This window comes from Physeter macrocephalus, chromosome 4 (assembly GCF_002837175.3).
Source record: "Physeter macrocephalus isolate SW-GA chromosome 4, ASM283717v5, whole genome shotgun sequence".
NCBI lineage: Eukaryota > Metazoa > Chordata > Mammalia > Artiodactyla > Physeteridae > Physeter > Physeter macrocephalus.
The window spans coordinates 59,489,098-59,512,486 of record NC_041217.1 but is presented as its reverse complement, the minus strand read 5'-3'; the positions used below and the strand labels follow the sequence as shown (position 1 = coordinate 59,512,486).

Below are 23,389 nucleotides of genomic sequence, written 5' to 3'. Positions count from 1 at the left end.
CATCTGGGGAGGGGTCCCCAAGTCAGAGGTGCTCTTCCAGACACCCTGGGGTATACCCAAAAAAAGCTCTCTAGGGATTTGAAGGGCATGGGGCAGAAGGGGAACATATAACCCTTGCTAGATGGCTGACAGCTTTTCATGAAATGGTCCCTGGGACCATCTAATTCAGTCCTCTCAGTTTATACAAATGGAGGCCCAGAGAGGCAATGTGCACACAGCAAGTTTGTGTTGGAGCAGGCACGAGACCCAGTCCTCCCAAACCCCGGGCCAGTCCTGTTTGCACTCTCCTGAGCTCCCTCTCTGAGCTTTGTGGGGTGTGTGTGTGTGGAGGGGTGTTGTTTTTGTCTTGAGGGGAGGTGCTGCTTCATCTGGTCTGTGCCTTCTCGCATCCGCACCTGGAGAGGTTGCTCCTGCCTGGAAGCAGGCAACAGGTTAGTTATCAGGGCCATGCCAGATGTCAGAGGGCTGGGACTTCCAGGCCCTGCAAGTAAGCCTTGCTCCAGGGATCACACTGATCACCCACTGGCATCCCCTGGTCCCAGTTTCCCCTTCCCCCGCATCCCACCGGGGACAAGCCCCAGCCTCGGCAAAGTGAAGCAGCTAACAATGGCGGCTGGGGAGAGGGAGGGAGGGAAGAGAGAGGAGCAGTCAGGGATGAGATGGATTCATACTCATCGTTCACAGAGCAACCAGGAGACGAAAGGTAAGACATTTAGTCCAGCCCAATCAATGAATTCTCTCTTAAGGGGGTGGTGGAAGGGGAGGGAGAAAGGAAAGGACAGATTAAAAATGAGTCAGAGAGCCAGGAAAAAAACCACATTCATTCTCCCTCTCCCTCCCTTTCTCTCTCTTCTCTTTTTCTCTTCCTCTCCTCCCCTCCCCCCCCCCAACCCCCCTAGTTTCTCTCTTTTCATGCAGGCCGAGCAATTTCTAATCAACACTTCAGGCTTTTTTCCTCAGACTCTAGCAGCTCCTTCCTCGTCTTTCATTACAAAAATTCTGTATTTTTTTCTGCTGTATATTTAGCCTCATGATTTCTCATTGTCATTGTGATGCTGCTTCCTGTAATAAATTGTTTTGTTGTTGTTGTCCTTGTCGTTTTGCGCAAAACAAAATGCTTACCAGCTGCTATTTCAGCAACAGGTGCCATCTAGCAATACGAGTTGAGGAGGGTTCACTCTGTCTTTGTTCTTGAATATGGATGGCGTTTCAGCCCTTCCTGGCAGCAGAGGCTGCAAGAAACGCCAGAGCTGTGGCGACACTCTGGGAGCAGGCAATTCATTTTCCTGGAGACTCTTTTGGGTCTCTCTGTGACGAAGAGTGCTTGTTCTATTAGCATTTCTTTTGGTACCCTTTTGGTTGTATTCATTCATTTATTCATCCTTTCTCCAAGTCTGTATTAAATTCCTGTGGTTTCTAAGTATTATGATAGGTGCTGAGAATAAAGAGAGAAAAGACATAGTCCTTGCCCTCAAAGAGTTGTCAGTCTAGTCAGTGACTCAAATGAGTTTTCAGGTAATTTTGATATGGAGGTAAGAGGTCCTATGATAAGAGCCATGAGAGCCGCACAGGTGCTACGAAAGCACAGATGAGGCATACATGCCTGAAACCTGGGGTGAGAGTGGAGCAGCTCGGAAACAAACTCCCAAAGAGGTGATGGCCGAGTTAATACATTTATTCATGCACAGTCAGCTGCTGAGTTACTGTCACATCCAGGCATTGTGCTGGGGTTAATAAGACAGCCTTGCCTTCAAGGAGCTTACAGTTTGATGGTGGAGACTCCAGTGATGGAACTGTGATCACACAGTTATGGAGTACCCTGTACAAAGGCCATGATAGAGATCTGCACTAACTGTGTGGGTGCCTCATGGTGGCTTCTAACCTAGCCTGCAGCAGGCAGGCAGGTATCCAGACACAGTGGCTGGTTTGGTTTGCGTTCAAGTAGATGCCTGGTGACCGTGAGAGGATGGGCTTGGGTATGGAGGGTTAAAGTGTAATTAGCTCTGGAGAAGGAAGAGTTGCTTTTAGAGATTCCTGACACCTTAATTTCCATTATCTCCTTTCCGATCCTGTATACTTTTCAATTTTTCTCCCTCCTCTGTTCTACTTTCCTCCATGGAAGAGAGCTTTTTCATACCGGAGCATCTTCTTTCAGCATCTTGTCACAGCCCTCTCCATGTCCCACCATGCTCAGCCTGGGTGCTTCTCTCTGGACTAGGAGAGGGGGGTTGTTTCAGTATCCCCATTATTCTTTAGATTTTAGACTCATGATTCTGCTGAATGTCTAGTTTATACAGATATGGGTATTAGTTCTAGTAGTCCTAGTGCAACACTATGCTAGTACCATGCTGTGGTCTTAGTTCAAGTACCTAGTGCTTAGTACAGTGTTAGTAGTATTAGTACCACGACTTGGTTAGTGGAAAGAACCTTGACCTGGGATTTGAGGATTGGGTTCCAGTCCCATCTTCTTCACAAATTAACTGTATATCCATGGGATCTGGGTCTTATGATCAGTCTTTTTCTTTTTGGCATGTAATTTTATTTTATTTTTTCATTGAGATATAATTGACATGTAACATATTAGTTTCAGGTGTACAACATGAGTTCATGTTTGTATATATTATGAAATCACAACAATAAGTCTAGTTAACATCCATCACCATATATAGTTACAATTTTTTTTCTTGTGATAACTTTCAACATTTATGCTGTTAGCCACTTTCAAATATTCAACACAGTATTATTAACTATAGTCATCATGCTGTGTATTATATCCTCAGGACTTATTTATTTTATAACTGGAAGCTTGTACACTTTGACCCTCTTCACCCACCCACCACATCTGGCAACCACCAATCTGTTCTCTGTATCTATGAGCTCGGTTTTTTGTTTTTGTTTTTAAAGTTTACATGTATAAGTGAGATCATACAGTATTTGTCTTTCTGACTTATTTCACTTAACATAATGACCTCAAGGTCCATCCATGTTGTCACAAATGGCAAGATTTTATTCTTTTTTATGGCTGAATAATATTCCATTGTGTGTACATGTATATAAATACAGATTATATATATATATATATATACACACACACATATAAAAAACATACATGGCAGGGCTTCCCTGGTGGCGCAGTGGTTGAGAGTCCGCCTGACGATGCAGGGGACATGGGTTCGTGCCCCGGTCCGGGAAGATCCCACATGCCGCGGAGCGGCTAGGCCCGTGAGCCACGGCCGCTGAGCCTGCACGTCCGGAACCTGTGCTTCGCAATGGGAAAGGCCACAACAGTGAGAGGCCCACGTACTGCACACACACACAAAAAACCTATATATATATATATATATATATATATATATACACACACACACATACATGGCATCTTCTTTATCCATTCATGAAGCAACGGACACTTAGGTTGTTTCCATATCTTGTCTATTGTAAATAAAGCTGCAGCGAACATGGGGTTGCATATATTATAATCTTTTGAATGAGGTCATGTCTTAGGTCACTTTCAGCTCTAAGATTCTATGGTTCTGAACTTTTCCCATGTAATTTTGATGAGTTGGAAATCAAACTTACAAAGCAATAGATCCTTAGTGAGGAGCCATGGAGGGAGCCCCATTTGTCTTCAGCCTTTCCCTGACCACTAATGATTAGAATGAAAAATGGCAGCTGGGAAGGGAGAGCTCTTGTTAGCATTTTCAGAGGAACAAGTGGAGTAGCACTGAGTGCTTGGTGGACAGGATAGGGTCCACTCTGAACAATTAAATGTAGTCATACTGGGGACTGTTGAAGCAAAGCAAGTGCTTTGGGCCAGATGAGATGAATCCTACTCTAGCCAACATGGCCCTAGAACGTCCCTTCTAGTCTCAACTTTTTGTTCCAGGACATACTCACCTCTTCACCCCTTCCAACTATTTTAGCTCTTATATCAACTTACTGCCAATCAGGAATATAAAGAAAGGTATGATCTGATTGTTGCTCTTGCTTATTTAGATACTGTAATGCTTTTCTATGTGTTAAATGGCTTTCATGGACATTATCCCTTTTGATCCTTCTAAGTAAGTAAGGCTGATATTACCTACCTATACATAAAAGGGAGTAAATGACTTGTCTAAGTCTATGGTATCCTATTGATTATAATAAGAAATAGTGTCACTGACTTACATATAACTTGGTTGTTTCAAATGCCTGAATCCAAGAGAAACATTATTTTCTGGTTAAGGTGAGTAAAACTGGAACTCCTGATTTAAGGGAACATACATGGTGTCTATTATGGGGCATTGGGTAGTGAGGCTCAGAGTTCATAGAACTCAGGGAAATATTACAGGGAGAAGTGCTAAAGAATAGCATTTAGTATTTCTAATTGAATCCTAAGATCTATAGGAAAAGAGTGAATGAGGAATACTCTAGTGAGGCACAGGAGAGCAGTGGGTGTGACCCTGTGACAGCAGAGACTGCTGGCATGTCAGAGCCCCTCTGGGACTAGGGGCTGGTACTGTGCACCCAGGAGCTACACAGGATGTGACTGTGGCATATGTAGGCTTAAAATCTTGGTCTTCAAGACAGCTTTTGGCTTCCTGAGAATGAAAGAAGGCATTTTGGATAACTAGAGTTCTTTATGGGCCAAGAAACAAGGAAGAACTCAGAAGAACATGCTGCTTCCGTGTTCTCCTACAGCAGCTAGAGCCCTGCAGGAAGTGGTTCTCTAAAATAGGAGTAGAACCTTCACATTCAACTGGGATCCTGCATCGTCACTCCTCCTTTGCCCTTGGCTCATCAGGGGGCTGTTGGGAGAGAGGGATGAGGCTCAAACTGACCTGGATTTGAATACTAACTTAATAGTTTACCTTATTTTCTTTAGCTTTAAAGTGGGGAAGCTAACTTACCTTATAGGGTTGTTGTGATAATTAAAATGAAATTATGTACAACTCCTAGCACAATATTTGGCAAATAGTAAGCTCTCAATACTTATTATGAACCCAAAATAGGAATATTAGTCAGCATTTTGATGCAGCAACAAGCAGCCCCATAATCTCAACAGCTCACAACACCAAACATTTAGTTGCTCATGTTATATGAGAGCTGCAGTCAGTTGCAGGTCAACTGTAGCCAGTTGGTGGACTTGGCTCAGTTCCAAATGTCTTCTTATTCCAAGGCCCCGAATGAAGGAGCAGCCACTATCTAGGCATGCTGTTCTCATGATGGAGGACTCAAGGTGGGTAGGGGGAGGGCACAGAGCCAAACCACACAAATGCCTTTTAAGCTTCTGCTTGGACAAGTCTTATGGCACATGTGCTCACATTCCATTGGCCAAAGCATGTCACATGGCCAAGCCTCTAGTCATCGGAGTAGTAAGTGTACTCTACCTACAGGGAACAATCTAAGAGTGAGGAGGGAAAACTAACTGGGAACAAATAATACAATCTATCAACTGAGTTAAATCATTCAACAAATGTGTTGAGTACCTACTACGTAGCAGACTCTTTAAAAGCCTGAAGGAGAGAGCTTGTTATTAATGGCAGAGACAGATGACTAAATAGGAACTTCTCGGGCAAGGTGATGTGATTCTCTAGGGTAATATGACTGTAATAAGAGCAAGAAGAAGCTTCTACAGGAAGTGATAGCTGAGGAAGTCCGGAAAGATAAGTAGGAGTTACTAGAGAAAGAGTGGGACAGAGGGAAGGGAAATTTACAGAGGAAACAGCATGTGCAAAAGCCAACAATCAAAAGAGGACATGACGTTTTTCAAAAAGTACAAATATTTTAGTATGGCTGGAGAATTTAGTGGTGCAGGAGGAATGGAAGAGAGTGGCCCCATCTGAAATGAGCCCTTGTACTTCTGAATGCCTAGAGGGAGTCTTTAAAAGGGTGAGAGTAAAGGAGTGCTGTGATCAGATGTGCATTTTAGAAATATCATTTGCACCTCAGTGTGAAGGGTAGATTAGACATAGGCAGACTTGCAGCAAAAACCAGCTAGAAGACCCTTGCAGAAAGAGAGGCAAGATATGATAAGATCCTGAAATCTTGTGGTGCAGTGGAGATGAGAGAAGTGGACAGAGTGACCAGAGATGGAGGAAATAGTCCATAGTCCTGGGGTGGTTGGATGTGGAGGCTGAAAGACAGGAGTATCAAAGATGCCTCCAGGTACCTGGCTTGGGTCTGCTGGGGATGCCATTTGTGGAAATGAACTAATATAGGAGGAGAAACGTGTAAGGGAGGGAGAGACAGGTTCAGTTTTTTTCATTAGATTAGTTAGAGTATAGTCTAAGATGCTATAACAAAAAGACCCTAAAATATAGTAACTCATACAAAATTGGTTTTTTTTTCTCTCTCCTGTAACAGTAGAGATCTAGTGGGACTGAGTCTACCATTCCCAACACGTGGCTCCCAAGACTGCTCCAGTGATAGTTACTCTTCAGCAAGTAGAAGCAAGGAAAGCAGAGGGTCAGGGCAAGTAGTTTATTTTTAGAGAGGTGACATGGAAATTACACACATCACTTCTCCTCACATACCTATGTCCTGAATCTAGTCCCATGGCCAAAATTAGCTGCAAGGGAGGCTAGGAAATGTAGTATGTAGCTGGCTTGGCTGGCCAGATTAAAACCTGGGAAGTTCTGTTACTAAAAGAAGGGGGCAGTTAGCATCTCCATCTATAGAATGATGAGTTTGGGGTGCTTGTATAACATCCAGATGGAGAATGAAGTTATATATTTGGGTCTGGAGCTTGGGTGAGACATCTAAACTGGAAATACAGGTAACAAGTTGATAAAAGTGGAGAAGAGCTTTCATACAGGAGCTTTCTCTGTCCAAATGGCTGATCCATCCTAGAAGTCTGACCCACCTGAATGAATCGGGACAGCTTCCAAAGTATCTTGGCCCTGCAGGGTAGAGACTGACCTCTTTTAGTACTGCTTTAGTCATATTGGAACAGCATGTGGGCCAGCTAGACATTACCCACGAGCTCATTTCAGATCTCTGGAAGACAAGGCAATCAGACAGAAAGGAGATATGCTTCTTGCTTTCATCTGCACAGTGGTGGCAGAGAATGGGAAAGCATGGCTCCATGGGACACACAGAATATATGCTTAATGAATGGCAAGCTCTGTGTGCACAAGCACTAGAGTTATTGGCAGCAAATAATAACTAGGCCATGAGCAATGCCCACCTGGGCGAGGGCAGCACCAGTGTTTACTTTAGCCCCATGGGAAGGGGGGAGATACTGATGCCTTTTAGGAGTCTTGGGGAGAAAACATGCAAGAATGTTGTCATATTTTTTATTATCTCAAAATAGTACATCTGGTCACCCTAACCCTAAAATGGATCAAGCCATTAGGTACTATGGTAGCAAACAAGAGAAACTGATTCTGTCCAGTTTAAGCAGGAAAGAAATTTATTGAAAGGAAATTGATTAACTTACAGGACTAATAGGCAAGCTGGAGAACTAGGCTTAGAAAATAGGCAAACAGCAAGGAAATGTCTACTCTTCTTGGTAAAGCCTTTTTTATTTTATTTTTTAACCGAACTATATCAAGAAGATGAATGGTTTCTACTTCTGGGGGAAAAAAGGTTCAAGCTGTGTTTTGTCTTTAAAAATTGAGCCTGTGGGTCATCATTTCCCAAAATGCTTTGCTTCCCATGCTGACATTGCTACTAAGGGATGGACACGCCATGGACCAAACCTAGTGGAGATGCTCAGACACTCCTTATTCATCTCTTACACTTAGAAAACCTGCCCATTAATTGTTCCTAAAACAATGTCCTAGGAAATTGGGACAGTATGTTAAAAATGTGAGGACAAAATGATGAATTTCTTAAAGATCTAGCTTAAAGGCAGGAAAAGGAAGATGTGTATTGTCATACTGAATGAAGAAAAAGCTTAGGAGTCTGAAAGCCAAGATATGCTGGTGAATGGGCAATTCTGACGTCAAATCCCACTTCTGGGAGTTCAAGAGTTAAGGGATGGGTGAGCCTGATACAAAATTTCTAAAGATGCCTGTCTATGGTGATGATAATTTTCCATGATCTTTAGCAGCAATCTTTGTTTCTCTAAAATGGGGCTGTGCTTATAGATCTGCCTCTCAAAGATGCTGGCAGGAATAGCTTACAACTAGTGGGGAAAAGGAACTTGCTTTGAAAAAAATGAAAGTACTAAAATAAGAACAGCATTTCTGTAGATACTGCTTTTGTTATCCTTGCAAGAACACAATTCGTCATGTGTAGAATCCTTTTCTTTACATGAGAATTGGGGCAGGAGCTTATTTTGCCACATGCAGTGAGGCATTGTCTGCACTTGGAGCTGATCCTCCCTGGCCTGGTGACTTGGTACCCCTGGGGACTAGCTGAGATGGGAGCTGATGCTCTGAGCTGTCACTCATCACTCTACTTTTAGGAAGTTTTCCTAGTTATTGACCAGAATCCATTCTCTGCACTGAGGACCACCTGCTAAGAAAGGCCCTTCAGATTCACTTGTTCATTTGTTCATTCCACATATTCATTCCATAAAATAGAGCTTGCTGTATACTGAGGATACAGAATCAACCAATCCTGGTCCTTGCCCCTCAGGAACCTTAGAGTTAGAAACCAAGTTTATATTGAATTTCTCAAGCTCAGAGACTGGTCTTTTAAATCTATGTTCCCAGAATGTAACATTGTATTTTAAAACATGTTTTTGAATGAATTTGTATTAGGTAGCCAAGGGCAGTTTTCCTGAGGATCAGGGGCACAATAAAAACAGAAGGAATGGTCTGGTGGTCTAAGAATGATGACTCCCTCCTCTGCAAATGTAGAAAACCACCTGTAATCTTCAATCTTCAATCTGTCCTCTGGTGCTTCTTTCAGTCAGGAATCCTGACTGAAAATGTGTTACAGATGTGTTCTATATAGTATGATATAGGACATACTTTACTTACTTCACTCTTTCCAGTTTTTTGGGATACTTGCTTTATTTTGTAGGATGAAACATGGATTCTTTCCATACTTCTGTAAATGTTCTTATAAGAGCTTAAAAACACAAGTCCCTTATGGTGTCACCCCTACCTGGACTCAGAGTCCCAGCCTTCCCATCGTGCCAGCATGTGCTTGTTCACGTGTGTGTATGACACACACTCAGTCCTTCTCTCAGTCTACCTCCCAGAACTCCTCAGTTACATGCCCTGATGTTTCCCCAGGATGGGAGAATAACATATTTATAGTCAAAGAATGGAAAACATCTTAGTATGCCTGGAACTTGCATGGGCCCAAATCATGGAGAAGACCTTACATGCCATGTCAAGGCATTTGGGTTTTATCCTAAAAGGAATGGGAAATCATTGGAGGCCTTATAGCCTGAGATGATTGGATCTGTCTTTTAAAAAAAGAATATTCTAGATAGAAAAAATGTGGAGAGTACATTGGGCTGGAAGTAGGGAGACCACTGAAGAGGCTGTTATAAAACCAAAAATGTAATGAGGACTTGTGTAAAGTAGAGCTTTGGGCCCAGTCAGCCTGGGTTCAAATCTGTCACTTGCTAACCCTGAGGTGTTTGGCAAGATATATACAGTTTCTGAGGATCAGTTTCCTCATCTGTAAATTGGGTGTAATGATAATACCTACTTTACAGGATTTTTGGAGAGAATTTATTAAGATACTCCATGAATGGCACTTAATACAATTTCTAACATACAGTAAGTGTTTCATAATCACTTCCTGGTAGAAGGAATAGAAACTTGATTTATTCCCACTAGGAGTGACCATGGGAATAGAGAAGGGTCAAATTTGAGAGGGATTTAGAATTAGTGGCCACTGACTATGGTTAGAGCCAAAGAGGAAATGATCAAAGCTATGAGTTCTATCTGGGATGATAGGACAGTGAGTATACTGGCAAAAGAGCTAGGGAGACAAGAAAGACTGGTTTATAAGCAAGAGTTGAGGTGGGAAAAGAGAAGATGATGAACAAAGTTTAGATATGTTTAATTTGAAGTATCTGTTAAACGTGCAGATGAGGTTTCATGAAGTTGAGGGTCTGAGACATAACTGGTAGTTGGAACCACGGGAGAATAAGATTTTTTAGATCAAATGCACAGGTGAACATTACAAAGAGGCTGAAAATTTTTAATTTATTTACCTGGCATTCAAAGGTATTCTTATTAGCCTGTATAGACTCCAGCATAAGAAGTACTAGGTTTTTGGCATCTGACAGGTGGTAACATAGAAAAACAAAAAAAATCTATAAGAGGTGGGACCCAAGTTCAGGATACTAACCTAGCCCCAGGGCAGATCTATTGGGAATTGGAGTCAGAGGGAGGGTGTTCCCAGGCCAAATCTCAGTGTCCCTGGGGAACTGTCAATCTTGGTCCTCATCTAAATTAGCTACTATCTCTGAAGGGCCTGATCTGGGGTAGGAGTGGGTGTCCCATGAGAGGTATTTTTTGAAGTTGGGTGGATAGCAATATTACAGTTTCAGATATGGATCAGTCATGTGTGAGGATATAGAAAACAAAACCTAATCCTCAGGAGAAGGGCTTATATGAGGGCCCAGGCAAGCAGACTGGAGCTCAGGGCAAGGCTTTGGTACCAGTGGATCGCAAATCAGGTGGAAACACAGTCTCACATAAACACGGGCTGAGGGAAAGACACGTGGCTCAGTGGGTGTAGGAACCCCTGCCCTCACCCAGAACCCAGGGTTAGGTCCAGAAGAGCAATTCTAGACCTTACCCTCTAGTGGGAAACGGGTTCCTAATACGTTTGGCCTGGGCAGGCTTGGGACCTGGGTGGCATTCATCCTACATTTTGATGCTTCTAGAGCTAACGAAGGGATTGGCATCTTCAGCTTTCTCTCTAACTCTTCACTTTTATGGTCCTCAAAGATCCAATAAACTGACATTTCCTCGAAATTCCTAGATCTGTCCTCTCCAGCTATCCAGATCTATCCTTAGCTTAGATTCCCAAGGTTTCCATTATACCTGCATATGTATACATCTCTGTGTATGTGTACACACACTCAGGGTACCCTCTGTTTCCAGCTTCCACGAGCAGCAACAGCTATATTTATTGAGTGCTTACTGTATACCAGGGTTATCCTAAGTGCTTAGGCTAAAATCTTATTTAACCCTCAAACAGCTCCATAAGATAGTTACTATTATTCTGGTTTTACCAGTAAGGAAACTGAAACTCCTAAGACTTGAGTAATTTGCCTTATGTCATGCAGCTAGGAAGTGGTAGGGCTTGGATTCTAAATTAGGACTCACTCTAAAATCCATGCCTTTAATTATCATGCTGTAAAAAGGCAGATGTTTCTTAAAACGTATTCTTTATTCTTTGGAACATGAACTTATGTGTGTGTCATAGAAGCTGTGAATTGACTAACCTCTATTAATAATTAAGGGAGTGCACAATTTTAAAAAATAATAATTAAGGGAGTTGAATGGCTTGGTCAAGTAGCTAATCCATTAACAGAGAACAGAGCTGAGGAGGAGGTTATTCTTAGTAATCATCTAATGAAGAAAACCCCATACTTAACTCTCTCAAAAAAACCAAAAACAACCGTCCCCCCCAACACTTTTCTGCTGCACCTGCCTCCTTTGCTGGTTTCGTTTATCTTGGAACGCTAAGGAAATGTGATTTCCCAAGAAGAGCCTGAATAGGTAGCAGAGAAGAAAGGTGGTTGGTCAACTACCAAGCATTGTGCTGGGAACAACGCCTGTGATTGGTTATCCAGTCTCAACCACTGCTAACTGAAGACACTTCAACTCTCTGTCCCATTTTGTTACCTGGAAAACTGGAGTGTGAATAAGGTTTTGAAGAAGAATTACAAGGTTAAAAATTAAGGCAATAGGGGGGCTTCCCTGGAGGCGCAGTGGTTGGGGGTCCGCCTGCCGATGCAGGGGACATGGGTTCGTGCCCCGGTCCGGGAAGAACCCACATGCCGCGGAGCGGCTGGGCCCGTGAGCCATGGCCACTGAGCCTGCGCGTCCGGAGCCTGTGCTCCGCAACGGGAGAGGCCACAACAGTGAGATGCCCGCGTACAGGAAAAAAAAAAAAAAAAAAAAAAAAAATTCAATAGAATTTAAGGAGAGACTGTTAAAAAAAAAAAAAAAGCCTTTCCCTCATCCAGGTGTGTGAGTTGGAAAGAGTGGAATCAGCCACATCAACATTTGGGGGTGTTGAAGGGAAGCAGTTGGAGCCTGGGAGCTAGGGTTCTTTTCTGAGCTGGGGTTCTTTTCTAGGAATTATTTGCCCCTCAGTGGGGCTGATCTACATAATTTGGCTGTAATCAAACCTATTAGTGGTGGATGTTCATCGAGATTCAGGAGCCTCAGAATGGGAGGCGAGGCAAAAGGCAGGAAAGGTGAGGTAGTATTTGCATTTGAGATCTCCCCTCTCCTGGTCATGGTCAAGGTTCTCTGTTATAGAGTTCACTCTCTGCAGGCACCCAGAGAGAGAGATAAGGTTTGTTAACAACTCTGTTGAGTAAGGAATATGAGGCTCATTTTACAGGTGAGTATTGCTTAAGAGGCTTCATTAAGGTCTCACCATTAGTACATGGCCAGATGAGATTCAAAGCCCTATCTTTTGATGCCAATGCTCTCTTACTATACTATGCTGTTTATGAGTCATTTAACCAGTTTTCTTTGCAAAGTCCTAGAAATTCCCATGTTAATAGTCATTCATTTGCTCACCCATTCCTTCATTTATTCCATAGTAGCTATCGAGCACTTAGGTTCGAAGCACTAAATCTCAAATATTCTGTTGCATTCTCTTCCGAATTCCATAGAATGCAGAAACCTTTTCTTCCTAACAGGAATTAGAACCTAGTTTGCACAGTGCTTTCATGGAAGAGTGGCACTGGACTGGAACTCAGAAGTAGGTGCAAATATGGTATCTTGCCCTTGTTAAGAGAGCTTCTATAAAGACAGGTTCATGAATAAGTGCATGTTTGAGCTGTGAGTGTGAGTTTGCTTTGTGGGATGTCATTGGGACCATGGGCAATAATGAAGAACAACAGTAGGCGTCCCCTGGAAACTAGCCCTTTTTTGTATGTCTCAAGTCCACCTGCAATTCTAGGGTGAAACTCTTTGCCTCAAGCTACCTGAAGCTGGCTTGGCAGGCTCCTGGATTCAACTCTGAACCTCTTTATCATGTCTTTCTATTCATATTCCTTTTTTTCTACCTCTCATCATGATTCTACTTCTGCTTCTAACCTCAGATCAAGCTAGAAACTCTTAACTCTCCCATTCACCTGAAGAAGTTATGTTCTCTTTGCCTGGAATTTCTAGATCTTACCATTGAGTTCATAGAAGCCCTTTGCCTCTCAAACACTCTCCTGGGCTTTCATTCACTGAAAAATTTCCCTCTCTTTCTTGGACACCAAGCCTCAAACTGATCTTTTTAAACACTTCTCATCTGCTTTCTAGTCTCCCCCCACCCTTTTTTGGATTACCCTTCAAAGCTTTTGAACTTAGTCTACTGCTTTTGATCCAAAATTCTCCATTCCTCTCAAAGCCTTCTTTTCCCCTTAATCTCTGTCTCGTTTGCTTGGTCACCAGCTGGAAGGGAAGTCACTTCCTCCTGAAGTCATATGTCCTGGCTTCACTGTCCTCATTTATCAAATAGCTGTTGAGTATCTATGGGTTTCACCCAGGACAGCAAGATAAGACACATTCCTTACCTGACCCGACAAGTCTGATGGAGGCATGAAAATAAGTACAAAATTATTACAAAATTATTATAGTAAATGTCTAGAGGAGAATGCTGGGGATACTGATTGAACAAAGGAGGAAGTGACAAATGGATTGACTGGTCACAGAAGACTTGACAAGAAGCCTTTGAATTGGTTTTGAAAGATGGAAAAGAGTTTCTTAGGAAGAGAAGTGAGGAAACAGCATTCCATAAATAAGAAATATCACATGCCAAGATCTAGAGGTGTGATATACCACATCCCACTTGGGGGAACCGTTAGTTTGGTATCATCGGAGGTTGGTGCTCAAATGGAGGTGCTGCAAGACGTGAGGCTGAGGAGAAATAGTTGATGGGGCACCTTAAATGCCTTGCCAAGAACTTTGGGTTTTATCCTGAAGGCCATGGAGGATGAGTGTAGGGTTTTAAGAAGGAGAGCCATAACAGTCAGATTTAGAAAGATAACCTGAACTTATAGCAAGGAGAATGGACTGCATGTGGGCAACTGCCAGCAGGGAGACCAGACGAGAGATTATTGCAAAATTATAAGCAAGAAATGAGGAGAGCATACACACAAGCAATGGTAGTGGGGTTAAAGAGGGGGAAGGAAATATTAAAGATGTTAAGAGGTCAAGTTGACATGACTTTGTGACCAGTTAGTTGGACACTGGGAGTGAAGGCAGGTTTCTGGACAAGGCAACCAGGTAGATATTGATGCTATTCATTGTGATGGAGAAAACAAGGGGAGAGACAGGTTAGGGAGGTAAGGTGGAAAGGCATACCTATGATATGTGAGGTGAGGTCCAGGATACTGATACCATTTGGACATGTTCATTCTATTTTGCAGCCATAGCTGGAGGCCTTCAGGTCACAGTGCCCGACAAGAAGAAGGTGGCCATGCTCTTCCAGCCCACTGTGCTTCGCTGCCACTTCTCCACGTCTTCCCATCAGCCTGCAGTCGTGCAGTGGAAATTCAAGTCCTACTGCCAGGATCGCATGGGGGAATCCTTGGGCATGTCCTCTCCCCGGGCCCAATCTCTCAGCAAAAGAAACCTGGAATGGGACCCCTACTTGGATTGTTTAGACAGTAGGAGGACTGTTCGAGTGGTAGCTTCCAAACAGGGCTCAACCGTGACCCTGGGAGATTTCTACAGGGGCAGAGAGATCACAATTGTTCATGGTAATAATGTCTCTGTTTTGAATCTAGGGGAGATTGGTTCCATTCTTCCCAGATACAAGAGGATGTCAGCCTTGCAACCTTTCAATCCCTCAAGACTTTAATTTTATGGGGGATGGGAGTATTAAGAAACCTAGCAAATTGCTTTAATGGGATGGCGTGGAGACGAAGGATGGAGGGTTGTAATATCAAGAGAAGACAGAGATGAGCTTTGGAAATAGTCTTTCATGAGCCTGACCTCCAGTCTGAGGAATTTATTATCAGAACTGAATTGAAATGGGTTCTAGTGAAAGCTTTCTCAGTCAAATACCTCACACCTTGACACCAGCCTTTGCTGCCCTTTCCTTAACTCAGAAAGCAGACTTCCCTAAGAATTTCCTCTGCTGGGAGAAGGGATGTTATGTGTACAAGTTGCAGAGCCAGGTAGATGCCATGGCCCAAGCCTCAGGTAGTTTTACATCAGTTCCACCCTTTTTCCTGCTCCCTAAAGCTTTGGGCAAGGAAAAGTTCCAAATTTTGAAGAACTCCTGTGAACCCAGCTCATTTCCAGGAGTCCAGGTTAATTCTGGAATTTACTTGGCTTTCAAGGGCCTCTGCAGGCCTGGTTGAAAGCAGTCTTCTATTCCAGAAGCCAGACTGGAACTAGACCAGTTTCTGGGGGTGCTCTAATTCTCTCCCCTTAGGGATGCTAGCTTTTATTATTGTTTCGTTGTTTGTTTTAAATAAAGCAAACATCTCATCAAACACCATCCGGGTAAAGAAATAGAACACTACAGACACCCAGAAGGGCTGCCCCCCGTCCATTGTTTAGTGTTTTCCTTCCGAGGACAGAGTTTAGGACCCGGTCCTTCTCTTTGTGATAACAGATGCAGATCTTCAAATTGGAAAACTCATGTGGGGAGACAGCGGACTCTATTACTGTATCATCACCACCCCTGATGACCTGGAGGGCAAGAACGAGGACTCGGTGGAACTGCTAGTGTTGGGTAAGTGACAACCCTCAGTAACATTTTCATCTTAGGCTGCTTGCACTGTTCCCTCTTCCTGCTTCTCTTCCCTGCGTGTGTCAGCAGGTTGCACACACAGGCTTTACCTTTGGTGCACAGACAAACCAGTTTTAAAATATGTTCTTTATGAGCAGTAGTTGTATTTATTATATTTTGTTTCTTGGTGTCTATGGCCCACTTTTTACCATTTTCCTGAATGTTTCTTCTGCTTTCTTAGTTTTTTCCCCCTCCTTTCCACTTGCACCTTTAACCCTGATTTCTCTCTGCTCTTATTCTTTACTTATGCTAATGACTGAGGAAATGCCAGAGGCCTTTGAAGCAGGGTAGAGACAGCTGAGAGATAAGAATTCACTGGTGTGCTAGGATCTCCTGAGACAAAGGAATCTTTTCCCATTCAATTATCTCCACTTAAGACAATCCTAAGGAAAGACGGCTGTAAACTTTTAATAATAAAAGGTGCTCAGTGAAAAGAGCTATGGAGGAGACATAATCGTGTTTAATTGGAAGGCAAATTTCTTGAAACCTAAAAGTGTCCAAGTTATTCGCAAAGCAAATATAATCTAATCCTTATTAATATTAATTTCTTCATAAATGAAAACTCATTACTTTGGGCTACTTTTCTCTTTTGTGGATTGGAGGAATATCAGTGGGAGATGACCTCCTTGTATGAAACTGAAAATTGAGCACATATTTCGTGCTCTATAAATGTTGGCTGGACAAGAAAATTAGAATAAAACATACAGAAATTAAGAAGAGAAACAACATTAATTGTAGGATAAAAGGTAAATCCTTGAAGCCATTTTACATTTTTTTGTAGCTTCCAAGAAACCAGGTCTTAACAATTTGGGGGGAATATTTAAGGTGCTTTCTTTTAGAAGCAAATGAGGTCGGAGGTTAATTTTACCCTCTGTGGGAAACTCAGTGCCCCAGGAGAAAATGGAATTTGCTTAAGATTTTTAGTTTTACTCTATCATGACTTTGGCAAATCAACTGTACTGCTTGCCTTAATTTTATAGTTTACAAAATGGATTGAGGTAATAATTATTTATTAATGATTAACCCTTTAATTAATAATAATTAGCCCTTTTTAGACAGTTAAATTAATTTCAAATACATGTTTATGCAAATACATGAGTCCAGTATATGAAGCTTAACTGCTGTGATTTGTAAAAGAATGGGAAATATGACATATATTCAAAAGGAAATAAAAATGTAAAAGGTTTATATTGACATTGTAAAAGACTACAGGGCAATCAGATTCGGGATCTGCTGTGACTCTGTAGGGAATAAAAAGATAAATTTCTGCCTAATAACACAACTCTAATGGCTAAGTTTGAAGGAACAAGTGGCTCATTGAGCCTGCAATTAGTTAATTGTGAACACAGTTATTTGGCCAGTGCAACCATTTGCAGCAAAGTAATTGCCTGTGCAGGAAAAGGAGGCCAGGTAAAAGCCACTTTAAATAATTTGGTCCCAGATCTGCAAATGTGGGGAAATAAATAGAGTGAAAGCCTTGTCATCTGAGGATGTGCTGAAGTGTATGAAGGGCATTGCTCTGGATTGAAACATACAAAGCAACTTGGGCAAAGATGCTGTCCTCAGGACCACAAGGTGGGTGAAAGGAAGACTCAGATGAAAATGGTCAACAATGATGGAAGAAAAGATAAGAACAGAAATCAGTGTTACCCTAAAAAGAACCATAAAGGGAAAGTGGGGATGCTGCAAATCAGCTCATCACAGTAGAAGCAGCATATCTGTGAGATAAACAGATACATACTAGGGTCTTGGGGAGGAGAAACACGTAATTCTGCTATATTACACGTTAATTAGAAATTTATTATTCTAAATAATTAGAAATGCTCAAAGCATGGTAAATTTGCCATGCTAGTTGCGTTAGTTAATTAAAGGGGTTAGTTTGAAATCTATGAGAATTTTCTGGGTGCAGGAAGTACTGTATTTACTTCCAAATGCAACATTCTTAGTCTTCTTGGTCTTGACACCCCTTTATGGAATTGTTCAAAGTACTGTCACAGTTTAAAAAATGCTAATTATTTGGTAGTTGTATCCTGCAGGCCCATTTGTTAGGTATTCTTTTTATGTTAGACTGGGAGAGCAACCTGATTTCTGAAGTCATCCTCGAGATTAAGACCTCAGTGGGAAGATAACTGAGTCCACAGTTTGCTAATTACAACCTCCATAAGCCACTGAACTTAATATGAGGAATGGTAGGAGGAATTGGGAGGATTTGGTCTAGTGAAAGAGGACTTGGGAAAGGGAGCATGGGAAGTGTCTCCAGATATCTGAAGTGAAATTGTATAGAAGAGAGATTGGAAACCTACTCTGTGTGGCTGGGTAAAACTAGAACCAGGAGTGGAAGTTACAAAGGGAGGGAGTCCATCTCAGGATAAAGAAAGAACTGTTAACAATCAGGGAGACATCTACAGATACAATCAGTGTCCTTAGGAGGAGTAATTTCTATATCCTTAAGAAGGTGGAAGATTTTTTATGAGTTATTATATCAGGCATTTATGTATAGGAAGAGGTGTTCAACTCAGTTATTTTTGAGTTTCATCTCAATTTTAAAATTCTTGGTTTAAAAAGTAGATGAATGTGAGTGATGTTACTACCTTGATAAATGAGAAAATGACCTCCTGGTAATTTAGTCCTCATGACAGAGATAAAAGAGTTACAGGTTGGTTACAAGGACATACAGGGTGGTGCTCACTCACAAGGAAGCCAGCAGGAATAAACTGTGGTGTTTTGCAGTAGGTCAGGGTTAAAAGGACTAATTCCACAAGAATGAGAAGAAACTACTGATGGAGGCTTGAAGGAGCTGAAACTTGAGCTCTTCTTCAAGGATGATCATGACATGGGGAGTAGAAAACTGGTTGGAATTTCAAATGACCAATTAGTAAGGAAAGATAGTTAAAGGGATAAATCAGAGGCAAAGTTAAGAAGAATTTTGTTTTCTCATTATGCTCACAAAGGTAAAGATGAAAAAGTTGATGGAGCAAGATTATGAAGTGTCTTATATGTCAGACTAAGAAGTCTGCACGTCATCTGAAGACTTTGGGGAACCAGTAAAGAAACCATAACAGAGGAATGAAATTAGACCTCAGGGTCAAAACAATAATTAGCAGCAGGGTGGACAATGCATTAGAGAGGAGTGCTGGAACAGAGGGATGGGTTATGGGGAGGTCTGGGTGAAAGGGTATGAGATTCTGAAGCAGAGTAATGAATTGAGAACAAACAACACAGAAACATTTCTAAGATGGAAGTGATGGATCTTGGTGACTAATGCATTAAAAAAAATGAGAGAGAGGGATGAGTCAAAAGGACACCATGGTTTCTAGCTAGCTGGGTAGCCAACTGTTCCGTCAACTGAGAGAGAGGCCACAGTTTGGAAAGCAGGTTGGAGAGGCAGGAGAATAAGTTTGGTTAAAAAAACAAAAATGGTACAAATGAACTTATTTACAAAACAGAAATAGAGTCACAGATGTAGAAAACATGTGGAATATGAGAGGCCTGTGGGACACCAAGGTGGAGATGTCTTGCTGACAATTAGAAATATAGGTCTGGAACTCAGTGGAGAAACTAGGATTAGAGATAATAGATTTGAGAGTCATGAATGATAGTCACAACCATGAAAGACAGGATGAGTCACTCAAGAAGATTATATAAAATGAAAAGGGTCAAGGACAGAACCTTATCGGTCTTATATTCTAGTTTGACTTCATGTGAGTAGCCACATGGGTACTGCATGTGCATTTGTCTTGATTTCCCCTATGACATTGGACGTTTCTCAATAGTACTGGAACATGAGCTCTTCAGAGGCAAGAACCAGTACTCATTCATCTTTCTATCTGCAATGCTTAGCAGAGTGTCCAGAATAAAGAAGCTTGAATGAATGTTTTTTTAAATGATAAATGGGCAGAATCTGCAACTAATATTTACTTTGTGCCTCTTAAATGTTAGTGCTGAGTATATATTTGTTGACTTATGAAGTATTTATACAATAAATGTCCACAGTCTCAAGTGATATATAACATGGTTTAATCTCTTCGGTCATGATTCTTTATCTGGGTATTTTAATTTTTACTAGTGACAGAACCATCTGGGACTATGGTTGAAAGCAACAAAAGTAGACTTTGGCTAACCTAAGCAGGAAAGGAATTCATTGGAAGGATATCAAAATTGAAAGAAAGGCTGGAAAATCAGTCTCCAAAAAGGATAATATATTAGGGTAACACTTACTAGCTTCTGTAAAAACAACCCCCAAATCTCAGTGACCTGCCACCATAGAAGTTCGTTATGTCATCTTGTCATAGTCAGATGTGGGTTAGGAGGCTTTTACCTGGGGAGCTCCCTTCCAAGTATGGTGTAGGGGTCTAGGCTTCTCCATTGTTTTAGTTTGCTATATTGGAGAACTTTGCTCCCAGCTGCACAAAAAGAAAAAGTAAGGAAGGTCATTCATGGGGGACTTTTTAGGCGTCAGGTCTGTCAGTGACATGGGTTACTTCTCCTGTTATTTTGTTTGTGTCCAGAAAGAAAGTAAAAATGTTTTGATGAACACAGCACCATTCCTGCCCCGCCAGAGATGCTCCAGGGTCTATGTAGCAAGAATTAATAGACAATGTATTTAGGGCTCCATGGACATTAAAAAAATCAATTCATCTTTTTTTTTTCTGATCTTGCATTTTCTCACTCAAGAATCAGTCTCAGGAGAGAGAGTCCAGCTGGTCCAGTTGGGCAGGTGTCCACTGCTTAGCATTAGGAGATTAGAGGCTCTTGGTGGCTAGTCCATCAAGATATGGAGAAGAATAATTCCCCAAAGTAAATTGGGGCACTGTTACAAAAAAAAGGGAGAATGGATGTGAGATGCCCCAAAAAGCAATAAATATCCACCAAAGTGATGCCATTACTACATCTTCTACTAACATTAATGTACACTGATAATAATTTGACTTCACAAAATTTTTCTATTATAACCTTGTAATGTAGGAGAGCAGGCATTATTTCCCTTGTTTTCCAAATGAAGAAATTAATGTTCAGGTTTTGTAATTATTATCCCCTTCAAAAAAAGTGTCTTTGATCAAACCCAAGTGTTTTGATTCCCAGCCTCATCTCTTTCCACAATACCACACGACCTGTTTATATTAAGAAGCTATAGAATGCTCCCCTGCATAAGTCATGTTTTTAAAAATGTTGTTGCTGCTTTAGGCCGTAGGTAATGATTTTTACTTGTCCCAGATTTGCTTTAGTACCTCATTTCATTTCTCAGTGAAACCTATAACCAATGCCTATAACCACTAACCTGGGCCCTCACTTCCAAGACATAGCTGTTTTTGTCCAGATTGCGTACCTCCCCACTGAGCATGACCCACCTTCTTTACCCCATACATCTGAACCATCTACAAATCGCTTCAGATGCTTCTTTCAGAGGTTTCAGAAATATCCAAAGATGTGATTCAGAGAAATGGGAGGATAACTGCTGATTCAACACTAAATGCAAACACTATACTGAACACTCTTTAGTCTCTTTTTGATGATTCAGAAGGTAGAGTCATTCTGAAGCTGGAAATGCACGTGGTGTTTAGGGTGCTTTGAGATGACAGTGACATTCCTAGACAGATGTTTGGGATCGTAGGGCCATACCAGAAGACAGTCACAGAAGGTGGAAGTGTCCAGAAATCTGCCACCCTGAGATTAGACATTGGTCTAGGATCAGTGGCGGGAACAGTCTGTTTATAACCTGGAACCATGCCACTGTTTGGATAGGAATAAAGTTCCCTTGGTCAGCTCCAGCTGGCAGGAAAAGGACTTCACCATTCAGGAAGGCTCAAGTAGGGAAGCTGTTGTTTTAAAATCTAAAAGCAGCTCGCCTTGTTCTTACTTCTTTCTATGCACAATACAAGGGCCTGACCCCTCCTTTCTGATGTGTCATGTGGTAGCTTGTTTTTTAAGGGCCAAGTAGATAAAGGAGGGGAAGGGCCCCAGTGGAAATATGGCTGGATGAACACTTGTGCCTCTGGACCGAGAAAAGAATAACAGGACATGAGCCAAGACTGTTCAGAATTAAAGCTAAGAAAGACTTTCCTAATGGTAAATAACAATTTTTGGAAATTATGGTTGGTTGAAGGAGATTATAGAGACTCCCTCTCTGATGAACTTTCAACATGGAACGGGTTCTCTTGTCCAAAATATTAGGATAAACAAGATGGCTTTAGCATTTTTTCTATAATTTTGCCTTTATCTAAAAGATCCACAGATTGCAGAATTAATTCTCTGTATAGGGTGATGCCCCAAATACTGCTGTCCTGTTTTGTTTTAATATTGTTTCTGTTTTAGAAAAAATGATACGTTTATTATAAAAATTTCAAACAAAACGGAAAAAGAAGAAAATCTCTCTTCAAACTCTCACCATCAGAGCTAACTATTGTGTTCTTCAGAACTCTTTTAATTGCAAGGGATAGATTCTCAAACTGGCTTAGGGGACCTTTTTGGCTCAGGTAACCAATAAGTCTAAGGGTATTCCTAGCTTCAAGCATGGCCGAGTCCCAGTGTTCAGATTATGTTTTAAAGAATCTCTTATCTCCTCTGTGTTAGCTGCATTCTTGGGCAGGCTGTCTCCAAACCTGGCCCCTAGCAGGTCTTTAACACCTTTGCTCTCAGTAGGATAAACTGCCTTTCTCCACAGTGTCAGCAAACATCCTGTTGTTGGGGGTGGCATGTAGGGTACCACCAGCCCCAAATGAACCATATGAATTGAAGGCAAAACGGTAAAGGACTAGCTTCCTAAAGAGAAGTTGGACATTTGTTTCCAAATGAAGAAAAGAATGCCAGGCAGGCAAAAACACACACTGTTAATATTTTGTGGGATTCATCGATTTCTGCTTCTTTTTAGGCCAAATACCATGCTATTTCAGGAGGCCAGAAATAGGCTTGCTCCCAGCAGGTCCTTGTGAGTAGGCGCTAAGTTGGGATTGATTATTCCCTGTGAAGAATAATGCCACAGAATGTGAAGGTAATGCCACAGAATTACCTTTGTTTTCCTGTCGTGCTTCTATTTTTCCTTCCATTTCCTCCTGTGACTTATCCAGAAGTAAACATGTATTACCCAGACAAGAGGTGGAGAAACAGGCATGCATTAATTAAAAAAAAAAAATCACATTATTCACAATACTGTGCCTGAAAGTGTTATTCTGGTCTAAAATCAACCTTTCTGCCCATTAGTATTAAAAAGCCATTAAGAACATAATAAGAAATCAGGGAATTCTTGGGAGGGGACATCTCGGAATTTGTGATGGGCTTTAGGGATTTTTGATGGAAGTCTGTTTCTACGGCTGTGCAGAAATACTCAGGCACTCACCCCCCGTGTCAGTGCTGCCTCAATTTGAATCCTGACCTACCTCCACCCCCAGGTGGAGTTCTGGCTGTTTAGAAAGGCTACTTGTTGCCAAGACTCCCCCTCCCCCTTCTCTTCCTCTTTACCAGCCCTAGCCTGTGCTGCTAACCAGGAGATTTGCCGATTAAAAGGGCTTCAGCTCAG

The 23,389-nt window shown here is 41.8% G+C and overlaps 1 protein-coding gene across 4 annotated transcripts in view; it reads left to right on the top strand.

Annotated features, from left to right (window-relative positions):
• The window catches only part of ILDR2 (immunoglobulin like domain containing receptor 2), a 72,482-nt gene that overhangs the window by 1,731 nt on the left and 47,362 nt on the right, over positions 1 to 23,389 (top strand). For all 4 annotated transcript variants that reach the window (XR_008616978.1, XR_008616977.1, XR_003679458.1 and 1 more), the window contains exons 2-3: positions 14,504 to 14,836; positions 15,700 to 15,819. Coding sequence is in view for 1 of the 4 variants with exons in the window: in XM_028488667.1 (XP_028344468.1) it covers positions 14,504 to 14,836; positions 15,700 to 15,819 (453 nt within the window). In the remaining 3 variants the exon portion in view is untranslated. The remainder of the gene's footprint in view (positions 1 to 14,503; positions 14,837 to 15,699; positions 15,820 to 23,389) is intronic.